The sequence below is a fragment of the Dermochelys coriacea genome, chromosome 1 (assembly GCF_009764565.3).
Source record: "Dermochelys coriacea isolate rDerCor1 chromosome 1, rDerCor1.pri.v4, whole genome shotgun sequence".
Taxonomy (NCBI): Eukaryota; Metazoa; Chordata; order Testudines; family Dermochelyidae; genus Dermochelys; species Dermochelys coriacea.
The window spans coordinates 292434496-292462191 of NC_050068.2; the positions used below are offsets into that span (position 1 = coordinate 292434496).

General features: G+C 39.2%; 1 protein-coding gene across 7 annotated transcripts in view; it reads right to left on the reverse strand.

Moving 5' to 3' along the window:
• The window catches only part of MON2 (MON2 homolog, regulator of endosome-to-Golgi trafficking), a 164407-nt gene that overhangs the window by 113571 nt on the left and 23140 nt on the right, over positions 1-27696 (reverse strand). For 4 of the 7 annotated variants that reach the window (XR_006274838.1, XM_043494107.1, XM_043494084.1 and 1 more), the window contains exons 3-5: positions 21413-21540; positions 19668-19799; positions 294-425 (exon numbers count right to left, since the gene is read on the reverse strand). Coding sequence is in view for 6 of the 7 variants with exons in the window: in XM_043494107.1 (XP_043350042.1) it covers positions 294-425; positions 19668-19799; positions 21413-21540 (392 nt within the window). In the remaining variant the exon portion in view is untranslated. The remainder of the gene's footprint in view (positions 1-293; positions 426-19667; positions 19800-21412; positions 21541-27696) is intronic. The other 3 variants (XM_038396881.2, XM_038396926.2, XM_038396908.2) reach the window with 1 other exon arrangement.

A 27696-nucleotide genomic window follows, 5' to 3' on the forward strand; every position in this document is an offset into this window, starting at 1 on the left:
CCACTCTGGCCTGTTTATGCAATATAAATGGACTGGAGAGGGCATGAGGATCTCATCATGAATCAGGATCAAGGATGCATTATATTAGATTCTGCAAAAACACAGGGGTAAAAGTGCATCCCACCCAACAAAACTGAATGAGCTATGCCTATGATTTTTACAGCATTTAGAAACTGTTCTTCAATATATTTATATATTTCAGAATCCTAGCAAGGTAACTAACTATTTGTGTTTTTAAATACAGCTCTAGAAAACAGGTTAAAATACACATAAAACACAAAAGGAAAACATTCACCTTTGTATCGTTCATCTTCAGAAACCACTCTCTCAAAAACGACAGTAACTACTTGTCGCACTGTAGCTGCAGCAGTGTTATTTGTGATATTATCTTTTGTGAAGTGAAGTCTAAAGCAAAGGACAATTGCCTGCCAAACAATTTCCAGTTAATACAATGTATATTTTTTTAGCTAAAACTAATAGTTAACCATATTTTCCTCTAATAATTTATCAAGATACCTAGAGATGACTTTAATTCTTCTTTATATCTGAAAAGCTGATCTAAAGTTTGATACAAAAAAGATTTCTAGATTGTGCTGTGAAAAATGTATTTTCATTGCTCCCATGGCTTCATGGAAGTTAGACAGTAATTAAATTTTGATTTAAATGTGCCAATGAAGACTAATAATTTTACAGGCAATTCAGATATAATAAGTGACCATGTAAAATATAATTTAACACTTATTCCATTAAAATAACTATGTTAAGAGGACATTAAGGTTATATGGTTAGTCACACACTGGTCAGGAAATGCCAAAGCTAAAGAGATATACATAACCTTAACTCTGCCCCCTCTTGAATTAGGATATGGTCTAATTACATGATCACACATTCCTCTAAGGCAAGTAATTACCTCTCCATATGGTTCATATTTTAATGTTATAATCACACTATACGGTAACAAGTTGGTTCCTCTTCAAGGTGCTAATACCTCACATAGTAATTCACAAGACGTTTCTCACAGAAATACACTGAGTTGTATTTTAATTTCTTTTTACTATGTATTTTATATAGAAGTTCTCATTTGTATGACATAAGTTTTCTCCTGAAATAATTCATTTTATAATTAAATGTACTAGTGTATGTTTTTGCATTGTGTTGCACTTCAACCACAGTAACATTGCAATACATTGCGAGTTTCACAAATATATAAACACCTTGTTCAGCTTTCTCTTTCTGTAATTGACTTATGGAGTCTGTTTACATGGCACACACAGATTAGTACACAGTACCATAAGATACCACACATATATAAGTTTCCAGAAAATACTACCTGATACTATTTATTTTTTTTAATTACAGACAGCACTAATGGTAATGCCTATAGTTAAGGCTGTCTAACATTTTTCTTCATGAAATCAGTGTTTTAATTACTTGTAACTTCCAAACCTTCAACTGTATAGACTGAAATTTTCCAAGCTCTGTCTATACCTTAGGCTGAATTTTTTTGCTGGGAACATTTTAGCAAAAACAGTTCAGTCACTTCTCAGAATTAGGTTAAGGAAAATGCATTGCTCTGTAGAGACTTAAGAATTTGGCAGCTATATTCTGTCTGTATTGAGCATGCTTCAGCCAAAGGCTGAGCAAGCTCTTCCCTGCAATTGCTCTTCTTAACTACCAGGGGTTGCTGCGATGCCACATAATGAAACAAAGGAGGGAGACTTTCTTGCAGCTGCTGGCATGCTTCTGCTGCTAGCACCAAAAAGGAGGAAACTACATGTCTGGAATGAAAAGGGGTGAGGAGGTGGGGGATGCAGAGAGGCTGGTGAGAGAAATTAAGAAGAAACAGGATGAAGTCTGAGGAATAAAGACAGAGACAGATGGCAGGGTGAGGAGGGGTGGATGGGGAAGAGAAAGGCTACTTGGAATACATGTTAGCAGCAGAGGAGACAGATGGGTTAGACAGGGAAAGAAACATCTGTAACTATTACATAATGCTCCCTGCCAGAACCTGGAATAGAACCCTGGGTTCCTGAGTCTCAACATTCCTCTGCTACCTGGAAAACAGCATGAAATCCAATGGCGAAGTGCCTTCCCTGCCCCCCAACCACCCACCCCATTTATTGTCTCATCCACAAAAGAGAACAGCCAGCTACTGCTATCAGTTACTCAACTCTATTAGCTCTAGTGATACAGGTCTGTGCATCTAAAGATTCCAATCCTGCCAGTGAACCATGTGGATGGTCAGTATTTCTCCACATGATAGAAGTTCTGTTTTTTCAGTTTGTGTGAATGTACACATGCTTTTTTTTTTATTTTTTGTTTGCTGATATTTAAGACTAAAATTTGTAAAGTCAAGCACTCGAAAGTTAAGAAATGCCAGAATAAATATTGCCCCCACAACCTTAATTTGGGTCCTTTATGCATATGCATTGCTGAGATAGTATATAGTTATTAAATAAGAGACTTTTTTCCACTGGACCCTGCCTCACTCAGTGCACAGGATGGAGGATGTTCATTATTCAACACGTGGCATGGTATATTTACTGCATGCCATCCAAATTCTATACGGAGTAGAGAATTCCTAATTCCCTCACAGACTTTTCTGTGGTGCCCACCACAATAATCTCTCACTGCTTCACAAACTTTAATGAACTTCTCTTCACAATACTCTTAAGAGGTAGGGAAATATTATCCTTATTCTATAAATAAGAAATAGGCACAGAGAGATTAAAGCCAAAACTATCAATAATATCCACTAATTTTCAGTGGCAGAGGCGAGGACAGAATTCAGTTTTCCAGGTTGGCATTCAACTGCCCATACTTCAAGACCATCCTTTCTTTTCCCACAATCACCTGCTTGATTTAACTACTCGTCTTCCAAATACAGCAACAATTGAGGCACAGGTTGTACAGAAACAGCTTCATGAACTACACAACCTTAATTCTCTGAGCACCATCCATCCTGTACACTGAACAAGGCTGGAGTCCCATGGAAAGCATAGTAGATGATTATATACAGTAACTCTTCACTTAATGCTGTCCTGGTTAATGTTGTTTAATTGCTGAAAAATTAGAGAACATGCTCATTTAAAGTTGCGCATTGTTCCCTTACAACGTTGTTTGGCAGCCGCCTGCTTTGTCCACTGATTGCAGAAAGAGCAGCCTGTTGGAGCTAGCTGGTGGGGGCTTGGAACCAGAGTGGAACGGAAACCCCATAAGCTCCCCTAAGCTCCCTGTGCGATAGCTGCCCAGCAGGCTATCAATTGCCAGGCAGTTCAGCTGTCCCTTCCCCCACTGCCATGTGCTGCTCCTGTCCTCTGCCTTGGAGCTGCTGCCCGGAGTCTTCTGCTTGCTATGTGGGGGGGGGGGGGAAGAGGGGTGCTAATGTCAGGGCATCCCTCTCCCCACATATGCTTTCCTTTCACTTAAGGATGGCTGAACCATTTCTGTTCATAGATATAAAAATCACCTTCCAGTAGAGACCAAGAACAAAAAAGGTCAACCGGGAATGTTAGTCCGATAAATGAGAGGCTGAAAACAGTGGGTTATAACAGAAAATACTGTGTAGTAACTACTGCATACAGAGATGACTAGTGCCTGCAGATAGTAAGGGGATACAATTTAAATGTTTGCCCCCCAACAGCTTAAGTCACGGCCCCCTACGACCTCCCTCCACCTTCAGCAGCCCCTCCCCGCAGCTCCCAGATGTTTGCTGCTGCCTCGCTCAGTGGCCACAGCTCCCAGCTTGCTGGCTCCAGCAGCTGAGGTATGATTTTTGGGGGGGGGGGGGCAGCCACACTATATGACAAGCAGGGCCAGCAAACTCTGGCAAAAATCTGGGGGGAAGACAAGTGAACCAACATGCCTCCTCACGCGTTGCTTATGTCTGCATATAGCTTTTTCTTGTTAAATTCACACAGCATTTTAGTTTCAGTTTGTGGAAAATACAGAATGCCTAACTATTGTGTTCCTGATGCAGCATCTAACAATCTCTCCTCTTAAGGGATTTCTATTTTCCTTACTAATGATGCCGCTCTGGTCAAAACATGATCTCTGACAAACAAAATTATACAAGGATAAAGTCTATTTTGTAAAAACAGGAGAACTTCTGAGATCGTATCTCAGCTTCCACAAGGAAAGACAAGGATGCGAGAGTTAGACATCAGAAAAGGAACTCCTAAGGCCTGCTATCTTTTGTGTCTCTTACTCCTTCAGCAGAGAATGAAAAAACTACAAATGCAATAGCAGAGAAAGGAATAACTAACATTAGACATACTGATGTTAAGTGAGGCAAGAGTGGCATGCCCCACAAAAAGAGTTATTAGTAAAGTACCCCCAAAGGCTGGCTCAGAAACATTTGTCTTGTTAAGACTAGGAGAGTGATTCAATAAAATGTATTCTTGCAGGGACTGCTATGCTGTTGCATTCAATGTCAACCAAAAAAATAACATCCATATATTTAGTGAAGATGCTAAGGGCACACTTTAGCTCCAACAGTAGTGACTCTCTCTTTGTACAACTGCTTCTGAACTAAACTGTATGTGACTGTTTTAGGGGAATATGGATTCATGCCAGATTTCCACTGTTCTTGCTGAAAACGAGATTACATTTTGTGGCGTTAATAATAATAAAAAAAAGCTCAGGGGCGCATCTATTTAAAGTAGATTATTTGTGAAACTTCGGAATTACCTTAAAGCCGACCAGATTTGCTGTTCTTTAGGACATAGATTAGGGTATGAAGTACCAAGAATAACACTATCTGAAAGGTTTCTGTTCGAATAACTTTGTCACTTTCAATAATGGCTTCTTTACCTCTCAACAGATTACCATTTTTTAAAAATGTATGTCTGGAAAAAATGAAACAAAAGACTGCTGAAGAGGTCTTTGAAGTAACTTTGAAGTTATTACCTAAAGAATGGAAAATTTTCATTTTCTCTCTACATAAAAAACTATTTGAATGGCCTTGATCACCCTGGCTCTGTGCCAATATCTGTTGCTTGTATTGCAGAAATGTCACTTGTATTGCAGAAATGAAAGGATGAGTGTGTTGTATTTTAATAACCTCCTAAAAAACTGACAAAATGATCTTTGTTATCTGGGGTAGGCTAACTAAACTCTTCTGCACATAAGCAGGAAGTCTTTAAATCACCACCTGGGAAATGAACTTGTTAGAGGCAGCCAGAGTATAGTTTCTACTATATTTTCAAGCTACAAGTCATGAGCCATCTAATATAGATATGTGAGTTTACACACCTTTTTCCACAGGAAACCAATTGTTCCAATATAAAATTCTTATATGAATTGTTTAATCTTTTACAAGATGGAAAGACTATGTTGCTATAGATTTTCATATTAACAATTACTTACTAGAAAGAAGGTTAAATATATTAACTCTAAAAAGTTAAAAAGCACTGAATGAGATCACCTTTTGAATTGCTTATAAGGAAAACCTTCAATGCGGGATTGTCAAGGAAATCAATAATAGCATAGAAAACACTCAACTTCAAATCTTATTAAAATAAATTGAAAATAGCTTCAGATCTTCTATTTTCCCAAGTCACCATGCCAATATTGAAACTGCTCCTCAAAAGGACTTGAATAGGTGGGTTGGCTTATTAGTACAAGACTGGCCATCTAGTCAGTCAGGTAAAGATGGCAGTTCCTTTAGTGATTTTGCTCTTCCCCAGCTTTTTTTGGGGGGGGGGGGGGCGGCCCAGAATATCAAACCAACACACAACCCAAAACTAAACCCCAGGGTTTGTTGTTAACATTAACAATTTGAATAGCCAAGTCCAAGAAAGTACCTACTACCTAGCCCCCCAGATGCTGAATTACTCTCTGCTCTGTTCTTTATACCATTTATCCAATTTCCAGTTGCCTTAGTGGGCTAACCTGCCACAGCTGCTGCAATCAATAGAAGCCCTTGATAACACTACTTTGTTCCCTCCTGTGTACATTTTAGACTGTAATCATCCAAACATAAAACAAACGTTAAGGGAATCGGGAAAAAGCACCTCCCCCCCAAAATTACCCAAGCAGCCTTTAAGGCACTCAGAATGTAGTCGCTTTGTCTACACACAAAGTGCTTTCAAATACACAATGTACATTGATAAAATAATGAAAAATGTTTCTCTAATCTTTAATACATATTATATGTAACAGACAAAAATACATTGTGCAGAAACATGGTTTTAAAACTCTTTCCAATTTGGATATTGGAGACTGAATCTGAGAAACCAATTCTGTACAACTGGGGGAAAAAAAAAGACAAAGAATGAAGTCCTTTTGTTCAGATCCACAGCATTTGAAAAGGATTCTAATAATTTCGACGCCCCAGAAAAATCTGACACTGGTTAGATTAACGTATGCTCTGCCTTCAGAGTATAGCGAGGAGACAATTCCGAATGCTTTTTATAATTCTATTTAGATGGAAAATGAAGAAAAAAACCTGTAAAGGGAATTTTGGTACACAGAATTCCTCAATCCAAATGTTGCCAGGATATGGATCAATAGACCTATTCTTGCAGAAAGTACCATGAAATTTGGATAAAAGTGGATCAAGACCCTCATTTTTGTGTCTCAGTTGAAAGGTGGCATCACAGTGCATCTTTAAATTATATTGTAATGTTATTTCAGTTCTAACTCAAACAAAAAAGTGTGACACCAACACAAGGGCTATTTCGGAAATAGGTTTTTTTGGGATGCCTCCTTTAAAATATTAGTAAAGATAAACTCTTGGTGTATTGGCTGTGATTTCAGAGCTTAAAGTGTTGTGGGGTCCAAATTTCTCTGCCCTGAAAATATGCACACGTGCACAAGGCTAATGGATTTAAAGCACTAGGTTATTATTCATGGGAATAGTCCTTTTTTAAAAACCACTTTTGTGGTCTTATAGTGAAGAATTTATTATGGAGGTGAAATAGATAAAAAACAGATGAAAAAAGGAAGCTAAAATAAAACCAGTTATTAAGGTCCAGATGAAAAGGAAGAAGGAAAAACAAACAGCAGAACCCAGATTTTTTTTCGTTCATCCACTGCATTGTACCAAGTGATCAGCAAAATCCAAAACAAAAAAAACAAAAACAAAACAAAACACCAAACCCTTCCATTTTGTAGGTAAAATCTTCCGGCCGAAGTCACCTGTCATGATAAATGTGCTAAACAGTATTTTGTTAGGAAAAAATATTCTAATAGTAAAACTTAGACGCTAAGAAACAATTCTTATTCTAAATACCAATATTAAACTGTTTTTTCATGTGTGCTTACATATGTGGCAAAAATCCAGAACTTGATCCACTAGTAGTTTTACATAGTCTACCCTTCCTCCAAGTCTAGAGTGGTATTTAAAATGTCCTCACTGCCTTAGGCATCGACAATATTTGTCAATACTAGCTTTGTGTAAATTAGTTTTGCAGGATACTTAAGCCTTTCCAGTGATTGCTACATCTTTGCCGTCTTACAGATATTTGCCACTACAAGGTTAGCCCTTACTAAAAGACTGTAAACCAATGAAATAATAATGCCAAAATCTCTTTGCTAATGGCTATGGACAAGTCTGTCTCCCTCAGGTCAATCAACATAGACACTAGCTTGCTTACTAGTTTTCAGATTCTCAAGCTTCACCAATTCCAAGGCTTGACTTGCAGTGAGAAACCAGCAGCTAAAACTTGAACAAAAGCAAAAAAACAGCTGATATGGAAGGAGAAGCTACTGAAAGAAAACGCCCGTGTTTTGAACATGAACAAAGAATGGCATATATTCGATTACAGGAACTAGAAGCTAAGGCAAAAGTGGACAGACTTAAGCTCCAACTCAAGAGAACAAAGGAACAACGGGAACTGATTCATCCTGAAAAGCCAGCTTCTCTCAACAGCAAAGATGGGGACAGAATCTATCCAGTTTTAACAATGTTGGTATGTTGTTTGACTCTAAGGGTACATCTTTACTACCCGCTGGATTGGCAGGTAGCGATTGATCTATCGGGGATCGATTTGTCGCGTCTTGTCTAGATGCAATAAATCGATCCCTGAATCAATGCCTATATTCCACCTCGGCAGGAAGAGTAAGCGGAGTCGACGGGGAAGCCACCGCGGTAGACTTGCCGCCATAAGGATGGCCAGGTAAGTCGAACTAAGATATTCTACTTCAGCTACACAAATAGCGTAGCTGAAGTTGCGCATCTTAGTTCAAACCTCCCCCTCCGCCCCAGTGTAGCCCAGGCCTTAGCAGTTGTCTGTGTGTAACCAAATTTACCCCAATACTTTTACTGTGAGCTTAGGTGAAGGTAGCCCCATAACTTGTGCTGAGAATGTAAAACTCAATGGTAAAAGCTGTTTAGGGCAAATTACTACTTCTAAGGCCTGGTCTACATTATGAGTTTGTCGAATTTAGCAGTGTTAAATCGAATTAACCCTGCACCCATTCACACAACGAACCCTTTTTTTGGCATAAAGGGCTCTTAAAATCAATTTCTGCACTCCCCTCCCCCAATGAGGGGATCAGCGCTGAAATCGACATCGCCGTTTCGAATTAGGGTTAGTGTGGACGCAATTCGATATTGGCCTCTGGGAGCTATCCCACAGTGCACCATTGTGACTGCTCTGGACAGCACTCTGAACTCGGATGCACTGGCCAGGTGTACAGGAAAAGCCCCGGGAACTTTTGAATCTCATTTCCTGTTTGGCCAGGCGAGCTCGTCAGCACAGGGGACCAGCAGTCCCAAAATAGAAAAAGAGCTCCAGCATGGACCGAATGGGAGGTACTGGATCTGATCGCTGTATGAGGAGACGAATCTGTGCTATTAGAACTACGTTCCAGAAGACAAAATGCCAAACCATTTCAAAAAAAAAAATCTCAGAGGCCATGATGGACAGAGGCTACAAGAGGGACAAAACACAGTGCCGCGTGAAACTTAAGGCGCTCAGACAAGCATACCAGAAAAACCAAAGAATCAAACAGATGGTCCGGGACAGAGCACCAGACATGCCACTTCTACGCTGAGCTGCATGCACTTCTAAGGGGGGCCACCACCACTACCCCACCCCTGTCAGTGGACTCCAATGATGGGGTACTCTCCGCCATGCCTGAGGATTTTGCGAATGCGGAAGATGACGATGACAAGCTTGTCACAGAGATTGTGGAGCACACAGCAAGCAGCAATAACAATGGGAATATTGGTTTCGCTGATATCTGAGTGAGTCAGTAAACTGCGCCAGCGACCCTTTAAACGTCCAAATGCACACTCTACCACCATTCTGCACTACTTCAGCCTATAGTTGAACTGCTCCTTTCTACTGTCCAGGGTGCCTGTGTACGGCTTCATGAGCCAGGGCATTAAGGGGTAGGCTGAGTCCCCAAGGATAACTATAGGCATTTCCCAAAAAGAAAAGGAGTACTTGTGGCACCTTAGAGTCTAACAAATTTATTGGAGCATAAGCTTTCGTGAGCTACAGCTCACTTCATCGGATGCGAAAGCTTATGCTCCAATAAATTTGTTAGACTCTAAGGTGCCACAAGTACTCCTTTTCTTTTTGCGAATACAGACTAACACGGCTGCTACTCTGAAACTGTAAGGAGAGTGATCACTTAAGATAAGTCATCACCAGCAGCTGTGGGGGGGGGGGGAAGAAGGAAAACCTTTCAGGGTGACAAGCAAGGTAGGCTATTTCCAGCAGTTAACAAGAATATCTGAGGAACACTAGGCAGCTCTCCAACACCACTTTCTAGAAGCCATTACCCTCTGATCCCACTGAGGATTACCAAAAGAAACTACAACATTTGCTCTAGAAACTCCCTGAAAAAGCACAAGAACAAATCCGCACAGACACACCCCTAAAACCCCGACCTGGGGTATTCTATCTGCTACCCAAGATCCATAAACATGGAAATCCTGGACGCCCCATCATCTCAGGCATTGGCACCCTGACAGCAGGATTGTCTGGCTATTTAGACTCCCTCCTCAGGCCCTACGTTACCAGTACTCCCAACTATCTTCAAGACACCACTGACTTCCTGAGGAAACTACAATCCATCGGTGATCTTCCTGAAAACACCATCCTAGCCACTATGGATGTAGAAGCCCTCTACACCAACATTCCACACAAAGATGGACTACAAGCCGTCAGGAACAGTATCCCCGATAATGTCACGGCTAACCTGGTGGCTGAACTTTGTGACTTCGTCCTCACCCATAACTATTTCACATTTGGGGACAATGTATACCTTCAAATCAGCGGCACTGCCATGGGTACCCGCATGGCCCCACAGCATGCCAACATTTTTACGGCTAACTTAGAACAACGCTTCCTCAGCTCTCGTCTCCTAATGACCCTACTCTACTTGCGCTACATTGATGACATCTTCATCATCTGGACCCATGGAAAAGAAGCCCTTGAGGAATTACACCAGGATTTCAATAATTTCCATCCCACCATCAACCTCAGCCTGGACCAGTCCACACGAGATCCACTTCCTGGACACTACGGTGCTAATAAGCGATGGTTACATAAACACCACCCTATATCGGAAACCTACTGACCGCTATTCCTACCTACATGCCTCTAGCTTTCATCCAGATCATACCACACGATCCATTGTCTACAGCCAAGCTCTACGATATAACCGCATTTGCTCCAACCCCTCAGACAGAGACAAACACCTACAAGAACTACAATACCCACCTGCTGAAGTGAAGAAACAGATTGACAGAGCCAGAAGAGTACCCAGAAGTCATCTACTACAGGACAGGCCCAACAAAGAAAACAGAATACCACTAGCCATCACCTTCAGCCCCAAACTAAACCTCTCCAACGCATCAACGTATCCTGAAGGACGACCCATCACTCTCACAGATCTTGGGAGACAGGCCAGTCCTTGCTTACAGACAGCCCCCCCAATCTGAAGCAAATACTCACCAGCAACCACACACCACGCAACAGAACCACTAACCCAGGAACCTATCCTTGCAACAAAGCCCGTTGCCAACTCTGTCCACATATCTATTCGGGGGACACCATCATAGGGCCTAATCACATCAGACACACTATCAGAGGCTCGTTCACCTGCTCATCTACCAACGTGATACATGCCATCATGTGCCAGCAATGCCCCTCTGTCATGTACATTGGTCAAACTGGACAGTCTCTACGTAAAAGAATGAATGGACACAAATCAGACGTCAAGAATTATATAATTCAAAAACCAGTTGGAGAACACTTCAATCTCTCTGGTCACTCGATTACAGAGCTAAGAGTGGCTAAGCTTCAACAAAAAAGCTTCAAAAACGGACTCCAATGAGAGACTGCTGAATTGGAATTAATTTGCAAACTGGATACAATTAACTTCGGCTTGAATAGAGACTGGGAATGGATGAGTCATTACACAAAGTAAAACTATTTCCCCATGGTATTTCTCCCCCCACCCCACCCCTCACTGTTCCTTAGATATTATTGTTAACTGCTGGAATTAGCCTACCTTGCTTGTCACCATGAAAGGTTTTCCTCCTTTCCCCGCCCTGCTGCTGGTAATGGCTTTTCTTAAGTGATCACTCTCCTTACAGTGTGTATGGAGAAAAAAAAAAAACTGTTGGGGATGTTGAAATGCCTATAATGACAGGTTTCAGAGTAGCAGCCGTGTTAGTCTGTATTCGCAAAAAGAAAAGGAGTACTTGTGGCACCTTAGAGACTAACAAATTTATTAGAGCATAAGCTTTCGTGAGCTACAGCTCACTTCATAGAAAAAGCAACAGTTTGTTTGGGAGACTTGTTCCAGTTCCTAACTACCAGAATCTTTTACAAGTATATAGATCCACTGACTTTGCTTTAGAAAGACCCAGTGTGAATTGCTTTGAGAAGGTTTTAGAGGAATGAACATTGTTAGGGAATTTAAACAGCCCTATAACCTCAACCAGCTCATTGGGGAGACAATGTTGTTGTAACATTAATGTCTCCATGTTGATTCTTTAAGTAAGCAGTCTGTGACTCAGCTACTGAGGAAAGATGAGGTTACTGGGTTACAAGGATGCAGGAGAGAGCAGGCAAACTCTCATCTCTAGGTATTTTGGATATGACTTGTTGTCTCTTAGTGGAGATGACATCTGATTCCATGTGGCATCAGAGGTTGTTAATGGAAGGACAAAAGAACCTGGAGTCTAACATGCTAGTGAAGATGGATGGTATCTTTAGGACAGCAAGCTCTCTATGGTGGTGGCGGGGGGGTTGCTTCAAGAGCAGAAGAGGGGGTTCAGGAAAGATTTCTTTCAGGATGTGGTCCCCATCAAAAATGGGTTGTAACTGTTTAATGATAGCCCGTATGGGTTCTGGTGGGGTAGGTGACAGCTAGGTGTGTGTGGATGCACGGTTATTTCCCATATTGAAAAAGGTTCTTGTGACGCATGGCTAGAAAGGGTTAAATATCCTGCAAAATAACCCACCAGACAATGGATTCTGTTACACAAAAGTTCAGATTTTGACCCTACTGGACAGGGAGGAAGGGAAGGATTAAACCTTGCAAATAAAAGCCACAGGTTAACCCTAAAATACCAAAACATCAAGGAAGTGGTTAAACTGAAAGCCTATGCTAAGGAAGTTGAGGACCTTACCAACGACCAGGATCCACCACCTCAAAGTGTGCCAGACTGTCAGACCAACAGATGCAAAATGTGCAGACATATCTCAACTGTGACCATAGAAGTACAGGATTGGAAGGGTCCTCAATAGGTCATCTAGTCCAATCCCCAGCACTCTGGGCAGGATTAAGTAATAACTAAACCATTCCTGACAAGTGTTTGTCTAATCTGTTCTTAATAAACCTACGAGGGAGATTACACAACCACCCTAGGCAATTTGTTCCAATGCTTAACTATCCTGACAGTTAAGAAGTTTTTCCTAATATGCAACCTAAATCACCCGTGCTGCAATTTAAGACCATTGCTTCTTGTCCTACCCTCAGAAGTAAAGGAGAAGAATTTTTCACCCTCCTCCTTTTACTTTTATTTACTTAAACTATTTTGTCCCCCCTCAATCTTTTCTTCTCCAGGCTAACCAAACCCATTTTTTTTTTCCAAACTTCCCTCATAAGTCATATTTTCTAGACCAGTGGTTCTGAGACTTTTTTCACGGACCACTTGAAAATTGCTGAGGGTCTTGGTGGACCACTTAAGGATCTTTCCAAATGTTGTTTGTACCGTTAGATAGCTATTGTAAAGCACTTTGGATAAAAGCGCTATATAAAAAAAACAAAAACTTATTAACTTTTTTTGTTCTATAAATAAAAGCACATAATTCATATTTTAATATCAGTAGTCTTACCTTTCTAATGTGATGGATGTGCCCTCTCTCCCCCAAGTTAGGGCTGGGAAGGTCTCTCCCCCGCCACAGCGCTGAGGCTGGGAAAGACTACTGTCTTTCCCCAGAAGCCGCAGCCTTGGAGCTGGGGAAAGTTGCCTTTTTCTCTGGCTGCTGCAGCCCTGCATGTCCCAAATCATCCCCCCCGTCCTGCTTCTGACTATTCCTGCCTAAGTGGAATACTTTGCGTTTGTCAGATTTCAGAGTAGCAGCTGTGTTAGTCTGTATTCACAAAAAGAAAAGGAGCACTTATGGCACCTTAGAGACTAACAAATTTATTTGAGCATAAGCTTCCGTGAGTTACAGCTCACTTCATCGGTGCATCCAATGCTTATGCTCAAAAAAATCTGTTAGTCTCTAAGGTGCCATAAGTGCTCCTTTTCTTTTTGCATTTGTCCTTACTGAATTTCATCCTATTTACTTCAGACCACTTCTCCAGTTTGTCCAAATCATTTTGAATTTGATTCCTATTCTCCAAAAGCACTTACCAATCTCTCAGATTGGTATCATCCACAAACTTTGTAAGTGTACTCTCTCTGCTATTATCCAAATCATTTATGAAGATATTGAACAAAACTGGACCCAGGATTGATCCCTGAGAGACCACACTCAATATTAGTTAAGGACATTGAAGTCAATGGTAAATGGGACAAAATACAACATGGTTTTACAAAAGGTAGATCGTGCCAAACCAACCTAATCTCCTCTTTTGAAAAAGTAACAGATTTTTTAGATAAAGGAAATGCAATGGATCTAATTTACCTAGATTTCAGTAAGGCATTTGATACCGTGCCACATGGGGAATTATTAGTTAAATTGGAGAAGATGGGGATCAATATGAACATCAAAAGGTGGATAAGGAATTGGTTAAAGGGGAGACTGCAACGGGTCCTACTGAAAGGCGCACTGTCAGGTTGGAGGGAGGTTACCAGTGGAGTTCCTCAGGGATCGGTTTTGGGACCAATCTTATTTAATCTTTTTATTACTGACCTTGGCACAAAAAGTGGGAGTGTGCTAATAAAGTTTGCAGATGATACAAAGCTGGGAGGTATTGCCAATTCGGAGAAGGATCGGGATATTATACAGGAGGATCTGGATTACCTTGTAAACTGGAGTAATAGTAATAGGATGAAATTTAATAGTGAGAAGTGTAAGGTTATGCATTTAGGGATTAATAACAAGAATTTTAGTTATAAGTTGGGGACGCATCAATTAGAAGTAACGGAAGAGGAGAAGGACCTTGGAGTATTGGTTGATCATAGGATGACTATGAGCTGCCAATGTGATATGGCTGTGAAAAAAGCTAATGCGGTTTTGGGATGCATCAGGAGAGGCATTTCCAGTAGGGATAAGGAGGTTTTAGTACCATTATACAAGGCACTGGTGAGACCTCACCTAGAATACTGTGTGCAGTTCTGGTCTCCCATGTTTAAAAAGGATGAATTCAAACTGGAGCAGGTACAGAGAAGGGCTACTAGGATGATCCGAGGAATGGAAAACTTGTCTTATGAAAGGAGACTTAAGGAGCTTGGCTTGTTTAGCCTAACTAAAAGAAGGTTGAGGGGAGATATGATTGCTCTCTATAAATATATCAGAGGGATAAATATAGGAGATGGAGAGGAATTATTTAAGCTCAGCACCAATGTGGACACAAGAACAAATGGGTATAAACTGGCCACCAGGAAGTTTAGACTTGAAATCAGACGAAGGTTTCTAACCATCAGAGGAGTGAAGTTTTGGAATAACCTTCCAAGGGAAGCAGTGGGGGCAAAAGATCTATCTGGTTTTAAGATTCTACTCGATAAGTTTATGGAGGAGATGGTATGATGGGATAATGGGATTTTGGTAAGTAATTGATCTTTAAATATTCAGGGTAAATAGGCCAAATCCCCTGAGATGGGATATTAGATGGATGGGATCTGATTTACTATAGAAAATTCTTTCCTGGGTATCTGGCTGGTGAATCTTGCCCATGTGCTCAGGGTTTAGCTGATTGCCATATTTGGGGTCGGGAAGGAATTTTCCTCCAGGGCAGATTGGAGAGGCCCTGGAGGTTTTTTTGCCTTCCTCTGTAGCATGGGGCATGGTTGACTGGAGGGAGGCTTCTCTGCTCCTTGAAGTTTTGAACCATGATTTAAGGACTTCAATAGCTCAGACATGGGTGAGATTTTTCATAGGAGTGGGTGGGTGACATTCTGTGGCCTGCGCTGTGCAGGAGGTCAGACTAGATGATCAGAATGGTCCCTTCTGACCTTAGTATCTATGAATCTATGAATATGCCCTTCTATCTTGACTGTGAACCACTGACAACTACTTTCTGGGAGTGGTTTTCTAGCTTAGTTGTACATCCACCTGTAGCTCCATCTAGACTGTATTTCCCTAGTTTATGGGAGAGTATCAAAACCTTACTAATGTCAAAATATACCACATATACCACTTTCCCCCCCCTTATTCACAAGGCTTGTTACCCTGTCAAAGAAAGCTATTACATTGGTTTGACATGATGTTCTGGACAAATCCATGTTAACTATTACTTTTCACCTTATTATCTTTCAGGTGTTTGCAACTTGCTTATTGGTTCAATTATCTCTCTGGGTATTGAAGTTAAGCTGACTGGTCTGTAATTCCCCAGGTTGTCCTTACTCCCCCCCCCCCTTTTTTTTTTTTTTTTTAATAAATTGGCACTATATTTGCCCTCTTTCAGTCCTCTGAAATCACTCCTGTCTTCTGAGTTTTCACAGATAATTGCTAATGGCTCAGATATCTCCTCAGTCAGCTCCCTGACTGTTCTACGTACTTCATCAAGCCATGCCAACTTGAAAACATCTAACTTGTCTAAGTAATTATTAATTTGATCTTTCACTATTTTAGCCTTAAATATTATCTCACTTCCACAGGTGTTCACTCTCTTAGATGCGCTATCACTACTAACCTTTTTGGTGAAAACTAAACAAAAAAAGTCATTTACCATTTCTACCATTTCCACATTTTCTGTTGTTGTATTTTCCACCCTCATTGAGTAACAGGCCTACTCTGTCCTTGGTCTTCCTCTTGCTTCTAATGTATTTGTAGAATGTGTTCTTGTTACCCTTCATGTCTCTAGTTAGTTTAAATCTTATTTTGTGCATTGGCTTTTCTAATTTTTGTCCCTACATACTTGTGCTTTTTTAAAATATTCATCCTTTGTAATTTGACCTAGTTTCCACTTTTTGTAGGACTCTTTTTTGAGTTTCAGATCAGTAAAGATCTTCTGGTTAAACCAGGTTGGTCTCTTGCCACATTTCCTATCTTTCTTAAGCAGCGAGATAGTTTGCTCTTATGCCCTTAATAATGTCTCTGAAACTGCCAACTCTCTCAAAACTGTTTTTTCACTTAGACTTGCATCCCATGGGATCTTACCTACCAACTCCCTGAGTTTGCTAAAGTCTGCCTTCTTGAAATCCATTATTTTTATTCTGCTGTTTTCCTTCCTACCGTTCCTTAGAATCATGAACTCTCTCATTTCATGGTCACTTTCATCTAAGCTGTCTTCCACTTTTAAATGCTCAACCAGTTCCTCCCTGTTTGTCAAAATCAAATCTAGAATAGCTTCTCCCCAGTGGCTGTCTCCAATGCTTCCCAAGAATTTGTTGGATAATCTGTGCCCTGCTGTATTATTTTCCCAACACATATATGAGTAGCTGAAGTCTCCCATCACCAGAGTCCTGTGCTTTGGATGATTTTGTTAGTTTTTTAAAAAAAAGCAAGCCTCATCTACCTCTTCTTCCTGGTTATCTGATCTACAGTAGACCCGTACACCATGACATCACCCTTGTCTTTTACCCCTTTTAGCCTTACCCAGAGATTTTCAACAAGTCTGTCTCCTATTTCCATCTGAACCTCAGTGCAAGTGTATTTATCTTTGATTCTTCCCTTTTTTCCCCCCTTCCTGTCCTTCCTGACTTTCTTCTCTGCAAAATCTCTTGGGCAGATTTTCTGCATCATACAAAGAGCTTTGAGTTGACAATCAGTTTCAAGAAGACTGTGAACATATACCAAGGGGTGGAAGAAACAGTGCCCGATATTACTCTGGATCGTAAATCTCTTTGCATCGTTGACAGCTTTTGATACTTGGGTTCTATGAACAGCAGGAATCTTGACTCTCAGATTGAACTAACAGAATTGAAAAAAACAGCTACGAATTTCAGGCTATTACGGAAAAGTGCATGGAATAACAGCAAACTATTAACTAAGGTGAAGATGAGAATCTATGAGACTTGCGTGCTGTCACTCCTGTTCTATGGTTCAGAAACATGGACAATGTATGGTAAACATCAGGAGAATGAATAACTTCCCACTTTATTTCCAGAATCTTACACAGCCATCTCATGTGGAAGACAAAATACCAAACACAGAAGTGCTGGAGCATGCAGGATTGACACACTTAGAAACTACTATCAAGGAGACTGTGACAGCTTGGTCATGTCAGAAGAATGGGCAGTGATTATATCCACAAGAATATTTTGTACAGCGAGATTCGAGACGGCTCTAGAAAGTGGGGTTGCCCTTTATGACGGTATCACAATGTGTGCAAAAGTTATATGAAATTGTTCATTTGCAATGTAGATAGCTAGGAGGAGCATTCAGGAATTCCATTCACTCTGGAGGGAACATCTGGCACTGATACAGCTCAACATGAAGTGGCTTTGATCCAGAGGATAGAAGCAAAGTGAGAAAGAAGAAAGCAGCATGCTGTAATCTTTTACTCCAACTCAGACAACACATGGATCTGTGAAACTTGCAACAAGCTGTGTTGCTTTTGAATTGGGCATGTCATCAATAAGCAGGTTCATCAGGCACCTGACTAGATTTTTTACACGTACACCAGTGGATCACCAATTAGGTGAGCAAGCTGTACCCATCTATACCAATATTCCAGTCATGTGTTATCCCACCTAGTCTCTGATGCCCACTATATCTCAGTTGTGTTTATTCACTAGTATTTCTAGATTTTCCTGTTTATATGCCCCACAATATTGATGATCAATACTACCCACAACACATCTTTCAAAATGCCTGGGTCCTACACATGCCTATCACCACATGTGGTGTACTTCATCCATGCCCCAGTATCACTATACTGTCAAATGAACTCCCACAGAGAAATGATAACACAAATGCTTTATCACCTGTGGGCAAACACTTTTCACAAAGCAACCACTCCATATCTGACCTCTCAGTCCTCATCCTCAAAGGAAAGTAGACCACCACCTTCAAAATATGAGTCTAGGAGCTTAAATTCATCATTTTGTTAAATACTAAAAATCAGGGATTTAGACACTGGATTTGTGTCTCATTATAACAGTGTACCCCACTAACCTTTCTTGGTCCTATGACCGTACAGCTGCTAACTGTCTGCTTCACCATGAATGGTCCCTTGTAACATGTGTTAACCCTCATCTGTTCTACCCTTCTATTTAGCTGTGACAGTCTAAGTACCTCTCCCAGACCCTAAAGAGCAGCTCTGTGCAAGTTCGAAAGCTTCTCTCTCTCCCCAACAGAAACTGGTCCAATAAAAGATTATCTCATCTGCCTGTTCTCTTAACATTTATTCTGGTTTTCCTCATTTCAAGCATGTGTACACTCCTGCCCCACTATTAAAATTCTGCCAGTTTCTATTCTTCTGAACTTTGCCACTGATGTTACAATTACCAATGAAGAGTAACTGATAGTGGACCATGCTTACTAGATTAAGGCAAGTCATTTCTCCCAATGTTGCTTTTTTAAATAATATTTTTCTTTTCTTTTAACTTGTTTCAAATATTAAAAAAAACATGTTATTTGATATCCAACATATTATAAAATAAGAATATTTAAAATATGCAACAGATTTCATTTTCTAGTACTCTCACCAGCAGAGTATACATTAGGGTCTCACACCAAGTGGTAATTGCTGATCAGTTAAGCCTGTTAGTTACAATACACGAACAGACAGTGGCCAAATATTTCATCTTGAGCAACTCATTTAACTTTTCCATACTTAAGTTTTCCCTTCTATGAAATGGGGATAATATTACACTCCTCCTTGGTAAAGTACTTTGCGATGTTTGAATGAAAGATTCATTATAAGGACAAAGCATCCTTTTGTGCTCACTCTTACAAAAAAGAGTTTTTATCTTTAGTAAAGGACTAAATATTTCAACAAGTGTTTGCAGGATCAGGGCCTGTGTTTCGGAAGCAGGTACATTCCTTCAGTGGAACTGATTTAGATAAGCAAGTTAGCATGTTAAATAAAATATTTATAAAATATTAAAATAAATACCAGTTGCATAAACAAATTTTTACCTTGGAGAGTGCTTCATCATGGACAACTGTATTGGTTGTTAAAAGTACTAGAACCGTCTGAAGTAATTTAAGTTCTTCAAGACTATTTTCCATCAGTTGCCAAAGCATGTTAATAATATTTCCAGCTGCAGCCTATGAATAAATTGATATGTGCAATTAAATGTTATATACTTTGTATTTAATATCATGATTACACATACATTTAAAATACAGCATTCACATATACTCTATGAAATTCATTTTTTTCCCCTATCTTATGAACACACAGAGAATATAATACTAATTTTCTTTGTCACAATGGTCCTGGATAGCAAGAGACTTGCATGATCAGTTATCTTCTATTTAAGGCATAGATTTTAATTATTTTGTCAACCTGAGTGCACATTTCATATTTCAACCAGAAGCACAACTTCTCTTAGAGGAAGAGACAATTCACTACAAAGCTAATTTGGCTACAAACTTCAGTGACCTATATATGCCAGAAAAATATGTCTATTACTCTGTCTAAACACAGCTTTATATACATTTTTAATACGTATTACTTTCATGGACTGTTTGACACATACAGTAAAAAGCAGTACTACTAGATGTTAATGTGTATTTAAGATTATGGTAATAGATGTATATCATATCACCAAACAGGCGCATGGACTTGCATAGGGTCTGGAGCCAAAAGAAGGTGAAACTATATGCAGAAGTACAGATTTATCAAACCTGCGTTAGTCAGATCCTCTTATATGCATTTAAAACACGGATGCTGCTTAAACAAGACGTTGGGAGGTTGGAGACATTTCATATGCATTGCCAGCAGCGACTACTGGGTACAAGATGGTTTGACTATCAATAATAGGGATGCATCATTGAGAACTGGCATCAGGATGACTAGAGTCATCATTGGCCACTGACAGCTGGCTCTTTTGGGTCACACTGCCTGCCTTGGAGACAAAGTCTCCGCATACCAAACCTTGAAGATTGGACTTGAGGTCAGGAAAGGACACTGCCGAGTCACAGACTGGGGCAGTCACGCCATTGCCCACAATTAACCTGCACCAGATCAGTAATAACCTGGGGATCTCAAAGATGCTGGGAATAAAGCTGTGCAGTGTGGTCTTGGACACTTGGCACTACAAACCTCCGCTGTCTAAGCATATTATTGTTGTTGCTTATTATACTGAATTCAAGAGCTATGCAATTGAAACTTTAATATAATAATATACTATTCATACACAGAGGGCAGGCGGAGTAAAGATTACACTTCCATTCTTAAGTGTGGTACATACCAACTTTTGAGTGCTTAACTGTGCCCTTTTCATACAGCACTACAACCACGTTAGCCAAAACGGTTTTTCAAATCAGCCATTTTTAATCATGTAAAAAGAGGTCTTCCTGGGTTGTGGCATTGATTTCTGTGGACTATGTCAATATAAAAGTTTGGCAATAGTGTTTCCTAGCTAACTGCTGCTAAGCCAGCTAAAGAATCCAACTATTGTAATGGATTCTACAAAAGAATACTCTTTTATTTTTATGTACTTTTCCTTTGCTTCCAATGTGGGGGACTGGATTTTGACTGATATTTGAAACTCAAAAAAAACCCATTTTGCACCCGATTATATCAATTTTAAAATATATAAATGTGTTTCAGCTTTAGAAAGCAGTCTTATAATAGTATTTTTACCTTTGTTAAAATATTGAATACTTAAAATATTTCAATACAAGACAATATTTTAATACAACATCCATCTTACCTCTGAAACAACTTCATGTGACATAAGTCTCTGTATGGCTGCTAGACACAGTTGAGTAATCTTTGGTTCCTTTGTTCCACAGCCCATTAGAAATGGCTGAACTACCTCTGAGCTGTTCTCTTTCAATGCTTTTGAACAGAGATAAGGAAAGTTGGTCAACTTTTAACAGTTTGCTGATTTGAACAATGTAAGGCAAATACTTGTTAGTCATAAAACACCCGATCACTAATTTTTACCGGTTATTCAAATCCTAAACAACAACAAGAAAACCCAAAAAGGAATCTCCAATCTTGACACTTATGGCAGATATTTTTAAACTGGGGAGAAGCAATTGGATTAAGGGTGAGAGAACTGCCAGTACTCTCCTGAATACTTGACCTGCGAATAAACTTCTTGTCCTATCCTCTCTTAACCCTTCCCACAGTGCTCTGATCCCCACGTCCCCTCTTGTCCTCCTCACTCTGCCCCATCTTAGTGCTTCTCTCTAACCCTCAAACTTCCTTCTATAGTGACTTTGATTTGTCCATGGTCATAAACCTCTTCCAATCTTCACGAAACCCTCTCTTCTCCTTTGGGCTCTGCATGGAGTTTCAAATGTGCACTCTCCTCAATCCGTTGGATATCAATGTATGGAGCCGTGCATCAAGGAGGTAGAACAAAGATGTATACCAGTGCAGACGGAGTGGGTGGGGGGAAAAAAAAAAAATCAAAGCAATACTGATCACTAACCACATGGCTCCGTATAGTGTGGGGGGAATGACTGGTCATTTAGAGCCCTTGATAGGACATTCGCATAAGGATACAATGAGTTTAAGAAAAACAAAAAAGTTAGTCATTGTACCATAGCACTTATAAGTAAAACTTATACTTGTGCTATGATGGCAAATAGCAGACAAACAGCTTTTTATTTATGTAAAACTCAAAGAAATGTGGAGTATATGTGAGTTTTGTTACTCAATGTTCCAACAACTGATTTGAAAACAGACATCAAGTTAAGAGCAACAAAAGAGTATTTAAAACTGAGGCATTAGCCTCTTGACTAAAAGATCTCAAAAAAGGCCTAAAGGAATGTTAAGTGTCTGCTTCCTGTTATATTGTGCGTGCGCGGACTTGTAAAGGATCAGCCAAAGTGAATGTATTAAACAAATCTGCATTCTATAATGGCAGTTTCTTCAGAGCCACTACAGGGTAATATAAACAATTTATTGACAGATATACAGATCTGGATATTATAGATCCAACGCTGAAATCTTTAAAAATAATCAGACAGGCATCCCTGAATGTGTACGAGCACAAACCACTTTTTAATCCTCAATATCTTGGCTATAAAAAAAATAAACACCAGAACTGAAAATTAGCCATAAAACTCTATTTTAAGCAAAACAATCTGCTTTTTAAGTCACAGGAACACAAATTTGCAGCCAGCACTAGCACTCTTCTGCTAAATGTTCCACGGTTCTCTAACAACACGAGTTATAAATTATTGATCACTGAACTGAAGTGCTTTTATTTATAATTTTTTCCCCACAATTGTCACTGAACTCCAAATGACAATTAGATAAGAAAAATATTGTAAATTTATTCCATGCACACAACTCCCAGTACAGTCCTGAAAAGGAGTCAAGAGTTGATAATTAAGAGAGAAAGATAAAAAACTGAAAAGATGGTGGACAACCTTTATATAAATATCACGCACGTGGTACACTTAAATAAAAAAAGGGTAGGTCTATGCTTACGTCAGTCTGTGGAGTGCAGGCTCTGCATGCCCAGTTAGCACATAAACAATATCATTGAAAGTGAGGCACAGCTTAGACGAATAATGAACTCTACATGCCTGAACCTCTAGGATATATACTCTACACAGCTCTCTTCACATCCAAGCAGTGCCTCTCACCTCTACAGTGCTACTTTTAGTTGCACAGCATCCTGCTGCCTCCATGCTGCCACGTGGAGCTACACACCACAGTGAGCGTGAATGAAGCCAGCCTTTGACAGCAACATGTAGCTACACGTACCCTACGTGCCACTGCAGGTGTAGACAAGGTCTAAGGAAGTATTTTATCCTACTTCAAAAGGTCAATCTTTATTTCAGTGGTCCATCTGTACTAAATTTTTGTAGATGGATATAGATATACAATTAAAAAAAAAGTGTTTTCTCCAGTTTATCACCAAAACCAGAATCTGGGAGATTAACTTCCATTTTAAAAGCGACAGATAGAAATCCAGTTGCATCAAGTTCTACTTCCCTTTTATCCCCCCTAATTAGTTTGCATTAAAAAACAGGTTTCAGAGTAGCAGCCGAGTTAGTCTGTATCCGCAAAAAGAAAAGGAGTACTTGTGGCACCTTAGAGACTACCAAATTTATCTGAGCATAAGCTTTAGCTCACGAAAGCTTATGCTCAAATAAATTTTGTTAGTCTCTAAGGTGCCACAAGAACTCCTTTTCTTTTAATAAAAAAAAAAGATAGATAAAAAAACAAGACTTGAAATTTCATCTACTATTTCAGAAAAGAAGAGAAAATTCAGCTTTGAATAAGAAAATGTGTTTAACTGAAAACATGGATGGTCTAAAAGTGTTAAGTTTTATAAGTGCATCTTTTAAAACCAAAGATGTGAAAATAATTGCTTCTCATACTTATCCACTGTGATCTGAACTCAAGGTTGTTTCCCTCCTGAAAGTATTGAAGACATCACAAATATTCAAAACCATGTGAAGAAGGAAGATTATGTCAATTATTAGCAATAATGAACTCAGGTCCTCAGATTAAAAAAAACCCTGAGTTTACTTTTGAAATGTATCTATTGTATTTATAATTTTTAAACTATATATATATATATAAAGTTTATACAAAAATTATAAATACGATACATTTCAAAAATAAACTAAGGGTTTTTATATAGATAGATATAATAAAGTGTTAGTGTTATTTTTATATATATGCATACACACACACACACACCCTTAGTGTTTGTTTATATATATATATATATATATATATATATAAAAAAAATTATGATCTTAAGCAGTCCATTCATTAATTTAAAAGAAGCATTTCAGTCCACCTTTAAATTTTAATTTTTAAACTTGTACAGTGACTAAAGATATTTTGTAATCTGTTCTCGAGAAAGACAGAATTGGCACCAAAAAGTAACAAAATCTGAATGCTGGATCAATGAACTGTCTTGCAAATTTTCCTTAATCCTATAGCAGTAGTAATGTTTGCCTCATCAGTTTCTCAACTAAAATGTTCTTCAGCTTTAACAGTATACATGTATGTACACAGCTCCACAAAAGATTGGGGTTTTAAATAGGATGTTTGGGAAACCAGACTGTCACTGCCTAAATTTAAATGTGCAAACACTGAGCTAAAGCAAAACTAGAAAATGTTGATATCTTGAAAAACAGAAAAGACTGGCAGAATCTTTAAAGGGACACTATCAAGCATTAGCAAAAGATATGAACATAGTAAACCCCATGTCATTCTTTATAGCTGTGTTTCCTCTCTTCCCCTCAAGTAATCTCTTTTTAAGAAGTAGTACTGACATAATAGCAAAGCTCAGCTAGCCAACACTCATGAGCAGGGTCAACAAAATCCCCACATGTGGAATATTCACACGTTTCCTGAAATATCTTCACATACCCTGAAGTTTAGATTCAGAGTTTTTTAAAAAATGAAGTTTCTAACTTTTGTTGTTGTATGACAGATATAATGACACACATGAAAATGACTGATTATACAGGGCAAACATTGAAAGCGCTGACAAATGAACAAGCAAGCCAACTGAAAAGATGACATTCTCTCTAATCTTTCAGTTGAAGTCATTTAACTATTGCACATATTTTTACTTGTGTTAAGTAAATCAGGCACAATATCAATATCCCTTTAATATCCCACTTCTAAATGATACAAGAAACAGTTATTTGAAACCAGAATGGGCCACAGAGGGAATAAAATTCCTTCATCTGAATCTATTGCACCTGAAGAGAATTCTGACCATTTCACCTATCCAGAAAAGTTTGGTACCTCATGCATTAACCTATGCTCCAGCTTCAAGGCACAGTGAGATGGAAACATCTCAGACTACATTTTAAAGCTCCATCAACCCTGCAACGTATCTAGAAAGATGCTAAGAACATATTAAATCTCAGAATAGATAAAACCTGTTGCCTGTAAGGGCTATAATTTGAGATACTGCAAAGAATGTTCAGAGTATAAATACTAATATTGGATTAAATCTGCAGCCAGATCATAGAACTGAAGTGCAACCTTCACTCATCTCAATGGAACACTACCTTCAAAGTTTAGTTACCACTGTCTACCACTGGAGACCCATCTACACTACAAATTGAACCTTGCTTGGCTTTCACACAACCGTTTCCTGACAAAAGATGCAGCTCCAACCTTGTCATAATGTGATTCAGTCTTGTATGTGAAGACAGGACTAAACTGCATTATAACTACATGTAACACTTGCACATTATAACAAGATTTCCAGATAGTGTATTGACATTTAATCCCATATACAAAGACAAACAGTCAGGGGACCATCATGTTATAACACAGATATGGCAAAGTAGGGCAAATGAAAGAAAATAAAAATAAGTCTCTATTCAGAAAACCTTAGATTTTTGTCAAAAAATCAAATATATTTCTATTGTATCTGCTTATAAGTAGCCCTATAACAACAAATCTGTGTCATTATTGGTGAAGGAAACAAATTACAGTAAACGCGTTTCATTTTAAACTTATTCATAAATACTTTTTTTTTAAACTTATGAAAAATACTTTAAGAGTGTTCCTTTAAAAAAAAAAAAAAAAAGTCAGTCCAGATATACTCAGAATACCATGACCTTTCACAATTCTTCAGTTTTGGAATGAAGATGAAAAATTTTACACCATGAACTAGTTTTTTTAAAATGCAAATTGTTTATGTGACTAATACTCTGCAGAATGTTGATAGCTTTCCTAATGAGTAAATGGAGATTTCTCTTTTGTCTATTTGTCTTAAATTTGTGTCTTTTGATGCATAGCTGACATTACCTGGCTTATGTTTTCCCACTTATGTCAGCATTCATGACAGCAGTGAAAACAAAAAAACAAATAAAAGACATTAAAGTAAAATAGAGGGGAGGGACTGCTATTTCAAACACTTACAGGAATCTCCTCCTCAGCAATATTTTTACATCTTTTAATATAGAAGTGCCCTTACATTGCATAGTCTTTTCTCAGTCTTTCAAATTATTCTGTTGTGGGGATTTTGTTTTAAGTACTGCTGTGCTAAACACTGGTGTGTTAACGCAGGGACATCCAAACTTTTCCCTTCTGAGGGCTCTAATGGCAACATGCAAGAAACCAACAGATTACATGCAATTTAATAAAGTTGCAGAAAGCTGGACAGATCATTTTAAGGTTGCACAGTTGCAGTCCACAGGGATTTCCAGCCCCAAAAGGCTATACTGCTTCTCAATATGAGCAACCTCTACTCAGATTAAGATGAAGCACTGGCTGCTGGGTACTGTAGTCTCCACAGGCAAGACTCATTAGATAAATGGGTATATTGTACAACTCCCTGGGCAACAACTGGTCAGATGAACATGCACGGTGAGCAAGAGATACTGAGAGTGCTGACAAGAGTTGTTAATATTTTTGTTACTTTTCTCTGCTCAATCAACAGTTCAGTAAAAGAACTGAAAATTACTCCTGGCAGAATTCTGTGCCCCAATATGGTCCATATATATTTCTGTTCCCCCCAGGCAGGAAAATGCAAAAGAAATCTGTGGGTGAACATGCACCTCTTCCCGGCAGCACGTCTGTTCCAGTGTGCCTGGAGCAGCCTCAGAGACTCAAGTCACTGAAGGGAGGGGGGAAAGACAGCTGGACGTGGGAGACGCTGATCACAGTCAGGGGGCAGGTCTGGATGTGCATGTGTACCAATGAGCGAGAGAGACTCTGTCCCTCTCACTTGCTACTGTGGCTTGCCGGATAAGGGAGAGGCAGGGCTTTTTATTATGCTGGAGGCAGAAATGTAGCAGCCTGCCTGATATTTAATTGATCTCATTCTCTGAGGCTGAAATGTAACAGCCTGCCTGTCTAGTAACATTGTTAATGTTCCTATTGTTAGATAACTGTTCCCATTCTCAGTCAGTTCCCCTAGGAGCATAACACCTGTAAAAGTTTTAAGGCCCCTATATTGCCAGAGTCAGGTAAAGCCTTATAAAATGACAGTGAGGGAATCAGCTAGGAAGATCTATGTGCTTTCTCACTTTTTTCCTGTGCCGAAGT